Here is a 16,821-nt window from a genome sequence, read left to right as displayed (position 1 = left end):
ACGTAAACTTCAAGAAGCATTTAAAAAGGACCGGTGAACAAGGTAGTGATTACATACTAAAAACAGAAAGAAGAAATCATTAACACTAATGACCGCTTGATAAGGTTAATGAGCAAGTTTTTATGAACGAATGAGAACGAAATTTATAATATGAACACTTGTTAGTAACATCTTTAATGAACTAAATTCTATAAAATTAAATTATTTTATCGATGAAATATTTCTAGATAACATTTTACTGTCTTTACATAAACATCCCAATTCTACGTGGCAGATATATATATATCTAATTGTTTCTAGAATAAATATAAGTTTCACGAAATTCTCGCAACATAATGTTTCAGAATTCTTCTAAGAATCGTCTTGTAAAATTTAAACTGTATTTATATATCCCATATCTACATATCTGTATATTTTTTATCACAAATTTTTACGCCGTAATCGATGCAAAACATAGCAGAGCAAAGTGGCAAATAACTCAACAAAGAATCGAGGGACGAGAAGAACGTTTTTAGTTTCACGTAAACCTTTTAATTCCATTGCTGAAACTTCTTTTGGGCAGGGCGAGAGTTCTGACGGTGAAATGGACGTGCTGAAAGAGACACGTTCGTTTTTTCCTCGCGCGGAAGTGCGCTGACTGTTTTCATCGCGTTAAAACAGCGCCACGAAGCAACGAGAAACGTTTTCCGCGCTTTATTACCGCTGGTTTGCATGAAGCGCTGAGTACGCTCTCAAGGAGTACGTATACATATAGCCCGACACTTGGATCGAAACGATGTATGTCTCGTAAAGCGCATTTTCTACTGAATTCTCAACTACCTTCTTCTCTTCGCGATTTATAATCCTCTGTCGCGTTGGCTTGAAAAGAGCGTGCTTTGAACCACTCGTGCGAGTAGACGAATTCTCCTCCTTCACACAGTAGTATTCTTTAGTAACTTCAAACTTGCTGATCGACAAACAGCCGACATATGGACTAAATTCCCTCTCCTTTTCTTTCTGTCACAGATTTATCTTAACAAAATAAAAGATTCTTTTTTATGGATGAAAGAAGCTACGAATAAAAATAAATATCGAAAATAATTAAAATTTTATCTTGGATATATTTAATGTCATTAGGAATAGTTATGAAGAAATGAATTTGTTTTCGTAAATATACTCGTAGCAGTTTGCCGTTACCCCTGCGCTAGAATCGATCGCTGATTCATCTGCCACCATGTGATTGAATTCTATTAATATTATACGCCAGAATTCAAATTGAAGCTTCATACGCTCGCGATATCTTTACTTACTAATGGCGCATCGTACACCGGATTCCTGGTGCATGGAACGTTTATGGCGATCGTGCCAGGAATGTAACATATGCCTCGCGAACAACATATTCTCCGAGATAGGTAGGGCGAATAAAACCGGAAAGTATACCGAGAGCCACTGAGTTTGCCCAGCCACTCGATCGAAATACTTAAGGAAAGATAGCTGCAACCTGCAACCGGGATTCCGATATAAGCTGACGTTTTCTACGAAGATTAATGTTCAATTGAAAACGTTTCTTGAATTCCAGTGAATCCGCCCTTAATCGCTTGCTGCAAAATAATCGGAGTACGTTGACTCTCTCGCTCGATAGTAAACACAGTGAGAGGAGATCCGATACGATTTCCCCCGAAGTCGAAGACTCATTTACTCTCCCTGTTACGATGTCTTCGCGCGCGTAGATGTCTCGTACTTAAGCGTATTTATCGTGTGTATTAGCGAGATTGCTATTTGTTTGCTCCTGTCATTTTAACAGATATTTTATTTGCTAAGAAATTCTACGTTTAGACTAAAAATATTTCTGACAAGTAAGTGCTTTATAAACTTGTAAAAAATTTCTTAAATATTTCTCAGTAGTATTTTAGTGTAACACTGCGCACCCAACACTTTTCAGACTTAGCTAATCATGTTTTGCCGAAAGACCTCTTCAGTGATCTCCTCCGAATGCTTTCCGGCGGAGTCGACACACGCCTTACTGGATTCGAGTTTTAAAGCCTTTGGCACGAACATGCCGTGAAACGTCTCTTGCTGTGTGTTTTTACCGCCCGATCGTAAACGTAGTGCTCGTCGACGCTCCGCGGAAACGCAGATGTGAATGTAGATGAATTGGTGTGCCCCTATTGAGGCTTTTGCGCCGCGATCCTCCAGCCGGGTCCGAAGGAAGCATTCGTGGATTCAGTTGGGCGTGAATGGCGCGATATCGCGGCTTGGCGCTCGCGAAAAATCGATTCGGTCTAGACACCGTCTTTGTGATACAGATTCTGAATCGGCCATTGCCGCCGCTCGATTACGCGTAAAGAGCTTTATGGCTGTTCGTCCTTTTTCTGTGCATAACATATCATCTTTGTGAAGTCCACTATATTATAAGGAAAGCTTAGTTATTGTACTTCTACAATCAGTGCCGCAGTGTAATTTTGATATATTTTCAATTGTGAATATAAGAGAGACCATGTCATCTTTTAGAAACGTATTTATTAACATCATGTTTAGTTAGAAAACATCATATAATATAGATTTTCTATTGAATACTACACAGAAAACACCAACTTTGTATAGATAACAAATTTATGAACATTCTTGTCCTGTATTTGCATATACTCAACCGACGTTATCTAGATAGAAACTTATTAGCTTAGTAGTCGTTGACTACTGTCGACGTCTCTGTGTCTGTTTGAACAGTATTCCCTTGATAGACACTATCGAATTAAGAATGTTGCCTTTGTGTATACAACTTCGTGTCATGTTATATTTAGTAACAGCAGTTCTGTACACCAAACTTTTTCTGCTACAAAACTTTGGATATAGTCGAAAAATTGCTAACATTACGTACAATAGTTTTCACGCGAAGTCTAAATAAAGTTTGAAATTTCATAAATTATTGATTTTTCGATAACCTTACCTCAATACTTTGTACACACATAATAAAGATATTAATTTATGCAGAAAGGAACATTATTTGTAAAAAAAAATTTATTACGCATTGTAAATGCATTTATCAGCAAAAAGAGTAATATTATATAACATAAAATATCATCCTGCTATCTGAGAAGTCGGCTGTCGACTTCTCAGGTAACAAGATGTCGTCTAAAGACGTCTTAATGGCGTGTTTATTGACGTTAAATACGTCATTAAACGTTATTAATACGTCATTCATCACTCTGTTATCTGGGTTGTTTCTATATCCTCTTTCCCCCCTCATCGTAAGCAAAATATTTCTTCTATAATTGTATGAATCACTGTGTATCGCATACATGTATATTGTGAACGACGTTAGGATATTACAACAAGAAGAAACATCAGCATGTGGAATCTAGATAGCTTAATGGTAAAAGCAATCGTCTGGCAAGGGAAAGATTCCGGTTTCGATTTCTGATCTAATCACCCGTAACGGAATACTATTAGTGTATAAAAATATATGGCAGATAACAGAAAAGGAAAGAGATGAATTTTCGGATTATTAATGAACCTTTTATAAAGATGAGTGTTATGATCACAGCGGATTATAAAGTAATCTCTCTGTGATTATAGTAATTGCTTTTTGTATAAAATAATTTTATGATGGACAAAAGAGGATAGATAGATAAATAGCAAAAAAAGGAATAAATTTTCTGATAAATGTTTCAAATTTATTACAAATTGTTACATTCGCCAATATTTCTCTACCATAAATATTTCGAAAAGTCATAATCCAGCTAAATCCAGCTTTAATTTGATATTATCGTGATGAAGACCAAAATCCAAAGAGATCAACCAATATTTTAAAGAATAATAAATATAATCAGCTCAACCTAAATTATTCATAATGAATATTTGATATACATTTTTACGAGTGCAGAGATATGTTATCAAAAATTATTTCGACAAAGGAGCTTTTTTTCTATTGAAAAAGCGACTGTCTCAAGAGACAAATAAAGATAACGCAATTTTTTCTCATACGAGTCAAATAATTTTTATGTCCTCGTATATTCGTATGCACCTCCGTCTTAGCGAGACGTGCACTCTTTGTTATTCAAGAAGCTATTCGCACTATTCTGAGAGCTTGGCCGTACTTTTTCGTAAACATGCACCAACACGCGCTGCATAGCGTCTGGCAGGCGAAGTTTAACTTTATCCGTGGATTTATTCAGACAAGAATCTCTCATGGCAAAGGCAGCTGTAAATATTTTTAAGAAAATTTTTACAAGGATAATAACATTATTATTTCGTATAACATACCAGTGGAGTAATTGCAACTCGTTAAACATATAATTCTGTTTAGCTCTAAAGGTGTTGCGACTTCGTAACGTCAAAATAAACGGAAAAAGTTAAAACACATTGCTGAAATTTCTTTTCACGAATTCAAGTAACTTGTCGTTCGAGTTACGTAACGTAATATCGCAAATTCGATTTCAGTTTCTTTCGTGACTTTTATGTTTCAGAAAGCTTCTTGCAGTCTGGCAGGCGAAAACGGAATTACGGATGTGACGATACGATGACGCGAGATCCGCACGACGGGTAGATTACCCGTACGCTGTAGATCGGCGCGGGATACCGAGGATGGTCCTTCAGATTCTGTTAATTCAGAATTTTATCACATTTAGAGCCGTTGCTCAGATAGCCGAATGCCCACCTCCGGAAATAATAACGGGCTGTCCTTGTTATACTTTGAAGACGGTCTCTTTCTGGAATGCGCTGGCGCTACGGAAGAGACTCTAAGACAACGCTACAAGGCGTGCTAAGTACTAGCGGTAAGAAGCTAAATGTTTAAAGATAAGAGTCAAGAATTCTTGACGATATAATGGAGGAACAAAATATTATATATGATATGTGCTTGTTTTTTATATAAATTCTAAATAAAGTGTCTGTGGTGAAAGAATTTATATATACATCTCTATTTACGAAAGTATGCTTATCGACATTCTTAAAAGTATCGGCTCTATCGATTTGACTGCTCTATTAAACTTACTCGTCCACAGCTCATTTAATGCCGAGTTACTATTACATGTGCGCTTTCTTATATTTCCATGTAGCTCAAAGTTAAAGTTAAAATGACGTGGTTCAAGGAAACCATTTTCTTTAATGCGCCCCATAAAACTAATGAAACGTGCAATCGGCCAATGCTGCCAAATTCAAAGTTTATGTTATCGCGATTCAATAAAACTAATGGCCATGCCCTTTACATCGTTTCAGGCGCGGGCACGATGTACAGGTCGTGGAGTGTTTACGAGCTCGACAAAAGCATCGAAGAACTGAAAGAGGGTGCCTTCCCTCCCGGCTCACAAATCAGGCATCTTCAATATCACATTCATCTTTGCGAGAAGTGAGCGGGGCGCCTTCACGAATTGTGGTGGATAGCCCTAGAATCCCTGGCACTGGTTTCCGGTCGTTTGCCCCACGTGCCTCAGAAATCATTGCCGATCTACGAAAGCTGGGCTGCCTAGATCTCGAGACGAACTTGAACAGTGATACGGGACCTCTCGTCCTACTGTTTTACGGCTTGAAGCTAATGAAGCTGACTCTGAAGGGAATCAAATATCGAAAATTCCGAATACGCTGCGCGGGCCTCGAGGACAGTCTCAGCGATCTGGATCTAGCTGAAAACAAATTGAAGCTGGGTCCCCATGGCTCCCTTGAAAGACTCGAGAGCTTAGCTTCGCTCAGGTCCGCGTGGAAACGAAATATCGGAGCTGCCCGACGACGTTACAGCCTCCTCACCTCCTTGCTGATCCTCGATCTGAGCAGCAACAATTTCGAGAAACTGGCCTGAGGACTGTTCAGACCCTGTCCCATTCTTCATACCCTATCTCTCTACTACAACTCCATCGATCGAGCAGTCACAAGGACGCCTTCGCGTCGCTGAGGATCTAGATCGATCGATTTGAGCCACAACAGATAGTCTTCCTCGACGTGGCGACATTCAAGGGGAACGAACGGCTGCGCACGATCGAGCTCAGTCATAACCATATTCACTACATCGGCGGCGTGTTTCGCGCGACTGCCCGAACTGAGGGAACTTTATCTCTGCGGAAACTATCCTGGAGATCCCGGGAGATGCGTTCGCCGGCAGCGTCAGCCTCGCGGTGGTGTATCTCCAGCAGAATGCCATCCGTAGAATCGACGCCAAGGGTCTCACGAGTCTCACGCAGCTGGCGCAATTGCATCTGAGTAACAACTACATCGAGAAGGTGCCGCGGGAATTCCTGGAGCACTGCGAGAACCTCTCGTCGCTCTCCCTGGACGGTAACAAGATCCGCGAGTTACAGCCGGGCACATTTCTTAAACTGCATCAATTGCGCGAGCTGCGGCTGCAGGATAATCATATAACGGAGGTGAAGCGTGGCGTCTTCACGCCGCTACCGGCGCTTCTCGAGCTACATCTGCAAAACAACGCCATCACCTCTATGGAGACGGGCGCGCTTAGAACGCTGAATAGTCTCCACACGTTAATCTGCAGGGCAATCAGTTGACCATGCTCGGCGACGTCTTTCAGCTGTCCGCCTCAGAATCGTCTTCCGGCGGAAGCTCTTTGGTGTCTATTCAGCTGGACAGCAACGGCTTGGCCGTTCTGCACAATGACTCCCTGCGCGGCCAAGCGTCCGTCAGAATCATGTGGCTGGGTCACAACAAGCTTACACACCTGCAAGCTCCTCTCTTCAGGGATCTCCTTTTAGTGGAGCGTCTTTATCTGACGAACAATTCCATATCCAGGATCGAGGACGCCGCTTTTCAGCCGATGCAGGCTTTAAAATTTCTCGAGCTCAGCATGAATAAACTGAGTCACGTAACGGCGAGGACATTCTCGGAACTGCACGAGCTCGAAGAGCTATATTTGCAAGATAACGGCTTGAGAAGACTCGATCCTTACGCGTTGACGGCTCTTAAGAAACTAAAGGTATTGGATCTGGCGAATAATTATCTTACCGTTTTACAAGACGGAATTTTTCAAGAAGATCTGCCAATTAAAACGTTGAATCTGAAGAACTGCTCGATAACTACGCTGGAAAGGGTGCCTTTCGCGGGCTCAGCAACTTGTTCGATCTTAACTTGAACGACAATCTCCTCACGGCGACGGCGCTGCTACGTCTGGACGTTTCCGGTCTTCGAACACTCGCGGTATCCGGCAACAATTTCAGTCAGATCACGGAACACTGTTTCAACGGGCTGCCGTCTCTGCAGGAGCTGTTCCTGGATGGTCCCAAATAAGTCATTACCGGAAAACATCTTCGTGCTGAATCGGAATCTGGTGCGTCTACACTTGAATCATAATCAACTGCGTGCCCTGCCGCCGGGCATTTTCGATAGATTACTAACGCTGCGCGAGCTACACTTGGATTACAATCGATTTCAGATATCCCGTACTCGGCGCTCGCGAGCGCCCTTAATCTCGAGATCCTCACGCTGTCGACCAACGAGATCCTCAACGTCGACGTGGCTAGTTTCGCCAGCTTGAAGCATCTGAGAGAGTTGGATCTGAGCCACAATAAGATCGAAACGATGTCCGGATTCGCGATGGCCAATCTGTCGCTCTTGATATCCGTGGATCTCAGCCATAATATTTGAACGCTCTACCGCGAACTTTTTCGCGCATTCGTCCTTACTGCGAAGAGTAGACTTGTCGGAAAATAAATTCCGACAGATACCGCGGTGGCTCTCTCGGGTCAAAATCTTCCCGGTCTGGCCTGGCTAAATCTCACGCGAAATCCTCTAAACAGAATCCAGGATCTGCCATCGGAGGCGATGTATCCTATTCTCCAAGGGTACATATATCCGGCACCAATCTGAGTATAGTAACCTCACAAGACTTCGAGGCCTTTCGGCGCTGTTGCATCTTTATCTGGGTCAGAATCGCATCCTGCGAGTATCGCCGGGCGCGTTTCGCAGTCTCCCGAATTTGCTCACTCTTCACCTCGGCATGAACAGCTTGGAGATCTTGCCGAAGGAGAGACTCCAGGGCATGGAGCATTTACGGATACTCAATTTAACGCACAACCGTCTGAAAGAATTGGAGGAGTTCCCGGAGGATCTCAAGTCCCTTCAAATACTGGACCTGTCCTACAATCAGATCGGCATTGTTGGCAAAGTGACGTTCAAGAATTTAATTAGCCTGGTGGAGCTGCATCTTTATGGTAACTGGATAACGCCATCTCCAGCGAGGCATTTAGACCCCTGAAGAAGTTACGTCTACTTGACTTGAGTAGGAATTACTTGGAGAATCTGCCGTTGAACGCTTTCCGGCCACTCGAAACGCAAATAAGAGCCTGCGAGCTGAAGGTGAGCTACTTAAACACACCTAAGTATATTTGTAATTAATTTCGCGCTCGCAAGCGCGCGCTTATTCTTTCTCGAGAACAACGACACGACTGCGAGTGAAAGAAAACGATATCCGAGAGTTTTCTCTCGTATATACGGCGGGGCTATCGATCCGAATGAAGTTACTACTACTTGAAAATCAATCGCATCACCGGTCACGTTTCGCCATATCTTGAATCAATATTCAACACTGAAACAATCAAACAAGTTCTCATAACTCATTTTCTTCAACGAAATCCTGCACGAACTTGAATTTCTCATACCGTCTTGATATTTTTCAGGAGTTTGTTTAAAATATATCGCTGATTATATACAAGTCTTTTTTTTATAAAATGTACAAAAAGAGATGGAACATATTACTATACGACAATAAAATATTTATCTCGTTAATCGTTTATTCATGAATCACGCAGATATGTTTTATGCTAATTGGAAAGTATTAAACTGGAATCATAAAATTTAATTATTGTTAATGCATGAGGTTTGTAATTAATTTAGTCAGTTACGATGCATGGCAGAATAAATGAGATTTATATTTATTATAATACTTACATTTATTATATACGTACATTTTTATTTAATTAAGCATTTGAATTAAATTTCCAATAAATAACTGTGGAGAATGAATAGAGTCTCACTGTAGTTAAAAGCAGTTGCAACATATACAAAATATTTAAGAATCTTTTTTTTTTGTGTCAAACTTATATACTTACAAATATATTCTTGTGCTAACTGGATAAATTAATCTATAATCTATAATCAATAATCGAATTGTGCGATTTGAATGTATGTTATTCAATATACATATAACAAATAATCTAGCATTTTATATTCAAATACATACTCGATATTGGGAATTATCATATTTTCTGATTATGCTATAAATTATCAATTATGTTTATTAACACATTATTGACCGAAGATATATCAGCTCGTCTTTTATTTGTCCCGAACATTTTTGACCGGTGGACGAATTCACTGTTTAGAGAGAGTTAAATTATCGTGCAAAGTTGAGCTTAAATTGTTAAAACTTAATTTTATGTTAAGCTCTTCTTAATCCGTCGTTAGAGCTTAAAATTGAAGTTTTCATTATATTATAGGATCGGTGAGTTTATTTTTCACTCTTTGTCTCGTGACTTGTTTTTTTTTACATTGTACATGTAATTTTGTTCCCGTTAAATTGGCTTGTATGAAAATAGTCGACCACAGGTATACATGTTTCTACATGTAACTCCCAGTCAATGTATTAATTAACAAGTTGTATCAACTCGCTATCGATGTTTTTCGAAATATCTAGTTTGCTTTTTAAATCGATTTTTGATGAGTAGAACGTCGCGAACAATAGCAAATTTTGCTCTGGTCTCATTGGCAGGAAAACCCGTTGCATTGCGGCTGCGAATCGCAAGAATTGTGGGAATGGTTGAGAGACCATCAGAAATTGGTGAGCGGGGTCGGCGGTGGTCGTAGCCGCGGAAGAAATGGTGTCGGAGGTCGGTGACGTCGAGGGCGGTTTGTTAAGATGCGAGCAGCCACCCGAGCTCCGGGTCTCGTCTTCCTCGATCTTGACCCCCACGCCTTCTGTTCCGCTCCGCTGGTCCTGAAACTCGCGATTCAAGACATTCAGCCATTCTCCGTTCTGGTATCGTGGCAGAGCAGGAATCATTCCGGCCTCCATGGATACCAAGTGGCATATCATGCCTTGGACAACGTCGACGAGGTAAGAGTTTTTATTACTTTACGCTACGTTGAATAAAGTGAACAGGAAGGAAGCATCAAATTAAAAAGAAGAACTGCGCTGTCTATATATAATTTATAAGTAAGAATGTCTCTTTATTAAACTACATATTTTCAGATAAAATTGCTTTTATTATTATTACTATTATTTTTAATGTACATAATGTAATTTTAGTAAAATTATTGATTCCTGTAGCTATTTGCAAACTTCATAATTTTTCTCCAGTTATCCAGTTATTATATTTCCTTACAGAATATGGCACAATATTAAAAGTAATATACTAAAGTTTCACGCGTGGTTTATTATATAGACAAATGACCAGTTCTTATTTACTCGGCGCAAAAGTAAGAGGCCCGCACATGTTGACGGCGAAACGTTTCCGCCGGGGTTACAGGTTCGAGGTAAGCTGCTGGATCCGAAGGCACGTTCGGTAAGATTGACGAAGTTGGCATCTGACACGCGCTACCTGATCTGCGTACTTGGCTTGGGCAGTTGGGGCACCCCGATCCCGGAGGACATCGGCTCCTGGCAGTGGAACGCCTCGACCGATGACGTGATCGAGGGTTCCTCGTTGCCCGTGATGGTAAACTCGCCTACGAGCCGGTGCACCGAGGTCAGAACTTTGGACGCGCCCGACTCGATAGTGGGCGACGGCACGATGAGCGACAGGGGCAGCTTGGCGAATATCCTCACGAGACGGCTGGGCCTGATCGTGGGTAGCTGCATGGGCTTCGTGGTCTTCGTGGTGCTGATCTCCGTTCTCGGTTATATGAAAATGAAGAAGCAGCGGGCGACGATCAAGCGGGATCAGCCGTTGTCCTCGAATCCGCCGGAGTACATGTCCTACAGGCACTTCTCGTTGCAGAGCGGCGACAGGGCGGAGAACGCCTGTCCGAGTTTCATCAGTAACATCGGGCCCCCGCCCCTCAGCTCGTAGCAGAAGGCGAAGGAGTCTCGTAAAGAGACCGCTCAACACGACATCGAGATGAAAACCGTGTCACCCAGTATCTTCAGCTAATAATCGCGCGGCACGAGAGGACGACAGCGCGTCGTGTCAATGACAACTTCCGGTGTCGTCGGATAAAGTGACGAAAAACGGGACGGCCGCAGGTAGTACCGGATCTTCGAACTTTTAATGCGCGTTTTAAAATAAATCAAATTAGAAACCGTCGAACATGTCGATCACAAAGTGGAACGATGATCTGTGATGATCGTGATTTTATTCCGGCTGTTACGAGTTAACATAATTTATTTTACTCCGCGAGCATAATCCACAAACGCTATTCGATTTAGCAAATAATCAAAACAGCACGGCAATCGGTAAAATTTTTTAATCAACAACAGCACTTCGACACAGAACAATTTTTTGTACTATATATCGTCGAACGTGACCGCGACGTCAATATTTTAGCGATTAAGCTTCGCCTTGTGCACCGAAGGAAAGAATTCGACGTAGCAAAGTGCCAAAAATACGTGTTTCCACGTCACAATACAAGCCTTCTCACCCCCGCCGATCGCTTGAGTGTAAACGCGCGACTTCCGCTGTGAGAAGAAAAGAACGTCCTCGAGTGACTTAATCTCATTATCATCCATCAGCAAGAAAGCATTGTCAATATGCGCGACTTCGGTACGTCACACGACATTTGAAACTCGTTCCGAAAGACTGGGAAACATTCTCGCGTGAAATCCAATGAAATACCTGCCTACGAGAAAATCAAACGTACGCGATAAAATTAGCATTTCGACAGAAGATTTTACCGGAGCGGATTACTCTTTAACGATTGTTCTTCTTTTTTACGATGTACACCATGGGGAAAAAACCGCCGGCTGTTATCGGCGATTTATTTCCCCGCTGCTTTTACGAAACGAGCAACCGAGCAACGACGTATCGACCCTCTCTCACCTTCGAAACCCTCTCGAAACTTCGAATCTCTCGTACGAAGACTGATTTTTTACGCCGTTTGAAATTTCCTTCACAATTCCGAGACTCCTTCGCGTATCACGCACTTGACGCGACAACCTTTTGTAAATATGTAACGTGAAACATCGCGGCATAACGATGTTTATGCAGATGTGTATCCGTGAAATTCGTCTTTATAGTGCTGCGCAAGCAATATTACACTTATTCGTATTGATAGTCTCTAATGATCAGCACTAACGTAATTAAGAAGAAACGCGATCCACGATGAGAGACGTCGCGTCCTTAAGACATCGCAATAGGGAAGATTTTACGAACGGTCGGTGATCTAGCCTCCTCAATTTTGATAATATCACGTTACGAGGCGGACGTACACACATCTCGTGACATTCGGACGAACACATTCGAACTCTTGAATTGTGAAAGACTAAATGTGATTCCTGCCAAGAAAAAAGAAGACGAAATAATCGATTCCAAGTTGCCAAATGTTAACTGTGTATCAAATATCGTGCAAAAAAAATCGGTTTATTGTATATAGATAGAGGATATGTATACACATAGCATTCTTTATTATAGCCTAGGCTTTCGGTTAATAAAAGTACCCCACAAAGCTGTAAATTGATTATTTCAATCATTCGTGTAACTTCCTCGATCCTTATTCTTATTAACCAACCGATTAACAATACTTAATTTTTATTTTAGTGTCTTGATTTCCGCGGAACAATCAACCCATGCAGAATGCAAATTCTCAAAAGGAGCATAGCAGCCATAATAACAAAAAATAGAAGGCTTAATCGGCACTATGGATTTTACAATAATAATCTGTAAGTTTATACAAATCGATTACATCATAGCGCGATTATTTATTAGCTTTGCATCATGGTTGCGCGTGAAACATCTCTCGTTTATGATTCAGCCGCCATTCCGGCCAAATGGAATTTCCTAGCGTATCTCCGGCGATCCGTTAAGTCATCTCGCACGACTAATTAATTAATTATAATGGCAGCTTAGACCGGACAGCTTAGAACGCGTCTGTGGCTCGCATTGATTTCGTAATTAACCCGGGTGTATCCCTGAGCGTCAATCAGTTCCGATCTGATACGATCGAAGGAGAAGCTATAGCTTACAAGGAGATACGCCTTCTAATAATACATGCCTCAATGCAAGTCCGTTTTATGGCTGCACATCTGCATAGTATCGCAGATGACTTGGTATCGCTTGGTCCCATGTGGCAGGTAAGTGAATACCCGTGTCGCGAACGCATACACTTGGCTGTGTTTCTTGATAAGAAAATCTTAAAGATTATCGAGATTCGTCGTTTATATTTTATTATTTATTATTTATATAAACGTGTAGACACGTTTTACAATATTTTTTCATCTACTGCTAATTTACCCGCAATCTCTTGCACATGATAGCTTTCAATTACATACAATATATCAATATTTCTTCATTTTCGCGAGTATTATACATTCCACGTTTTCCTATACGTATAAAATAGAGCAATAGAATATCATTTTTTTTTCTACGCAGTAAATATACATATATATAAAGTTTTACTGAAATAACGTAAAAAGCGCGTAATTCTTGTATTATAAGTATTCGATAATTTCGAATAGAATTACAAAGGATATATTTAAAAAGTACTAGAAACTGCAAAGATCTCGAGAGATTAATTAAGTATAACTGTATCGGAAGTGCTGTAATGTCGACAACGTCGACGTCCCTTGAGAGGGAATGAAAGTAGCAGTTTGAAATAAGATCGCTACTGAGTAAATTTAATGAGAATATACAACAAGAAGAAATGCGACAAGAAAGGGCAGGGTGATACATCGGGAGATGCAGAGAGGCACACTGAGCAATTATGAGCGCTAATTAATTCCACCGGTTTCGTCTAACCGTCGCGTGTCGTTAATTTACTTGGTATATAACGGTCGTAAATGGTATGTCGCGATCTCGTCCGGAGTTTCTGCTTATTTTATAATCATATTTCGCGATCTCATCAACGAAGTCCAGTTTTACATTTTTACATTTTTGTGCCGGTATAAAGTTTACTCGCGCTATTCTATGAAAGTAATATTCAAACTAGAGCCAGACCTTTGCAATGACGAAACTTTCTTTATCTTTCTTTCTCTCCGTCTCACTCTTTAGCGGAAAGTATATAAGATAGCATCTAGTATAATTAACAAAGACATGCATGATAAAGTTCTTCTTTTGGAAAAGAACGAAAGAAGACAACGCGGTAACGAACATAATTAACGGAGACTAAACAAAGACACATGTTAATATTGAAGAGCAGATCATTTTTATAATTATTTATTATGCTGTTCACGTTTAATCGAAGATACGTTAATCATTCTTTCGTGTCATTATTCATTTGCTGTATGCTTCTCACTTGATCATCTCGCGGCGGCTTTACGTTATGTATCAATTATACAAAACATTTTACCGTAAACGTGATTTTACCATTAATCGAACAAGTAAATTCACGTCTACCAACAAAATAGTTACTTTCTTGCTATTTTATGAGGAACCGAGGAGATAAATAGCATATATTGCGACGCGATTTATAATTTCAAAATAAAACATGAAGAAGGAATAGCGGCGAACGTATAATAAAGCGGACAGCGCGATTTGTTAAAAGGCAACTGATATTATTCTAGATAAGCACCGACAGCTATATTTCCCAAGTGCTAAAAAATGACACTTAAACGAGCCATTATAAAACATCCACCGTACGTAATAAGCCATGTTTCACTAAAACCCGCTTTTCTCCCCTTTCGTACGTCCGACCTTGCATGAAGTACTCGCTCGCGAGTACTTTATTTGCAACGCGTAATATCTTTTAGTCCTCCCACACGAGCGCTCGCTCAATGAAAACCGCACGAGATATACATTTCGCTATTTAACTGCATAATTTAATTATTCAGAGCAGTGTCTTATAAGCGTCCGCTTAAAAGAGGCGGAAATACAGGCGAAAATAGAGAGGCAGAAATGAAAAAGCGCCCGACGACTCGAAATCTTTCGGAATAGTTGGCGCGGCTACGTGTCGGAATAGACGGATAATGCCGAAGCCTGAAACAAACACGCCACACCGAAAATATCTGACTTGTTAATGAACCAAAACGTCAGTTTGCAACGGCGGCGCGCGGTGTTTTGCTCTCAAGCATACCTCCCCCGCATGACAAACAGCCGCGGTTCGAGGGTTCTTCTATCCGAACGGAGCAACAACTTCGAACGGAGCACATATTGTTAATCTTTCGCGCCGTGCACAGCGACCAACGGCGTTGCAGTTTCCAAGTGCAACTATTAATAAGGCGCGCTACGCGCCGTCGGACCGTAAACTAGACCCGCTGGTAGCTAGGATGGCACGGATCGGGTGCGAACATCCATGACGCGCGTGGGGGAGACCAGCGTAGTCCGTACCACCTCGCGTTGCACCGGCAAAACTTGGCGCAATTGTATTAGGAGCCTCGGTGTCTATACATCCGCTGTACCACCGTTCGCGTTGCACGTTCCATTGTACACGTACACGCGGATAATACGCTCGAGCAAGGCGGCTCCCTTGTAACGGGAAGACGCAATTGCGGGGCCGAGAAATTATGCATGCGATGAAAATCCCGTGTTTTCGCCCACCCTCGCCCTCGATCGTGTTCCCGCCGCTATACGCTACTTTTCGCCCGGCACAATACACCCCGACGGATGCGCTCCGCGATGACTCTCGTCGCGACGATTGACGGCTGAATGGGAGCGGACACGTGATAGCGCATTACGCGGAAAGGCGCTTGAGCATCGCGTTTCATCTGAAGCGCGCCAGTGTGTTCTTCCGGATAATCCCGGTGAGGGTTGAATTATAAACTCCGAGAGAACATCGTGACGTTCTATCGGAACTAATATTAAATATATGTAGTCACGCAGACGTATACCCATTATTTTCTTTTAGAGGGCAAAAAAATGATAGATATCGCACAATGAGAGATAGCGTTTATAACGGTATACAATAGTCGATACTGTATAGCTTCGTATAAAACTGCCATTTCGGGCCGTGACGTAAAACATTTATCAAGTAAACCAATTCACTACGACGTGTAAGTGTACGCCATTCCGCGCGCGCCCTGCGCGGATATCTAGAGGAGAGAAATAACTATCTATGGGCGCGCGCAGTCTGCTCGCGACAGCCTACAGCGCGAGGTGCTATATTTATTGAGATAAACGCGACGGATTGTACAGGTTCATAGCGCAGTATTATCGCCGGATTAGTGTACGTCTGGCGGCGTCAAAAATCGATATCGATTGGGACGGCCGACCAATACTATCGTTTTGAATTCATCACGTACGGCAACGACATTAATTGCGCCGAGAATAGCTTCCGTATTGTCGGGCGCGAAAAACGTTACGATGCCTCTGCTAAAATTTTATATTCCACTCCGTTGCCGGTATTCGAACTCTTCCTGCAATTAAGATATCCAATTTTTTTTCAATAACAATTACTATTACAGTTATATAATTGCAATTGATGTAAATGTTAACTGTTTAATTTAATTTATTAACTTAAATATTGATTTATTGACAATATGAATTTATTTTATGCCAACTTATTTTGCAAAATAACGCTGAACGTATCAATTGAAAACGCCGTTTCTTAAAAGGCGAAGAAAGAGCGTTCACAACAATGCACGTAACTACGATATACATTACGTGCATAATGGAACAAACTTTTGGCGCACGTAATGTAATTAAAGAAAGAGTTTTCGCATGTGCATAATATATACTTGTCGGTTAACCACCTTGCGTGCATTCCGAGAGAAGCTGCGACCGCAGCTGTACATATAAATTAATTAATAAAATATCC

General features: G+C 41.4%; 1 protein-coding gene across 1 annotated transcript; it reads left to right on the top strand.

Moving 5' to 3' along the window:
- Positions 1-4,560: 4,560 nt before the first annotated feature.
- LOC139773275 (uncharacterized) lies at positions 4,561-12,972 on the top strand. Its single transcript, XM_071707622.1, is given in 24 exon segments — positions 4,561-4,666; positions 4,669-4,722; positions 4,725-4,754; positions 5,197-5,415; positions 5,418-5,677; positions 5,679-5,703; positions 5,706-5,833; positions 5,836-5,991; positions 5,993-6,036; positions 6,038-6,441; positions 6,444-7,007; positions 7,010-7,205; positions 7,207-7,349; positions 7,352-7,559; positions 7,561-7,646; positions 7,649-7,759; positions 7,762-7,818; positions 7,821-8,138; positions 8,141-8,277; positions 9,689-9,805; positions 9,807-9,855; positions 9,858-10,033; positions 10,446-11,161; positions 12,672-12,972. Coding segments are annotated over 23 exon segments (4,128 nt in total). The 5' UTR covers positions 4,561-4,563; the 3' UTR covers positions 10,989-11,161; positions 12,672-12,972.
- Positions 12,973-16,821: the final 3,849 nt, after the last annotated feature.

This window comes from Temnothorax nylanderi, unplaced genomic scaffold (assembly GCF_030848795.1).
Source record: "Temnothorax nylanderi isolate EJ_2023f unplaced genomic scaffold, tnyl_v1.0 TNYL_tig0059_pilon, whole genome shotgun sequence".
NCBI lineage: Eukaryota > Metazoa > Arthropoda > Insecta > Hymenoptera > Formicidae > Temnothorax > Temnothorax nylanderi.
Note: the sequence above shows the minus strand (reverse complement) of the source record. Positions and strands in the feature narration are given on the sequence as shown.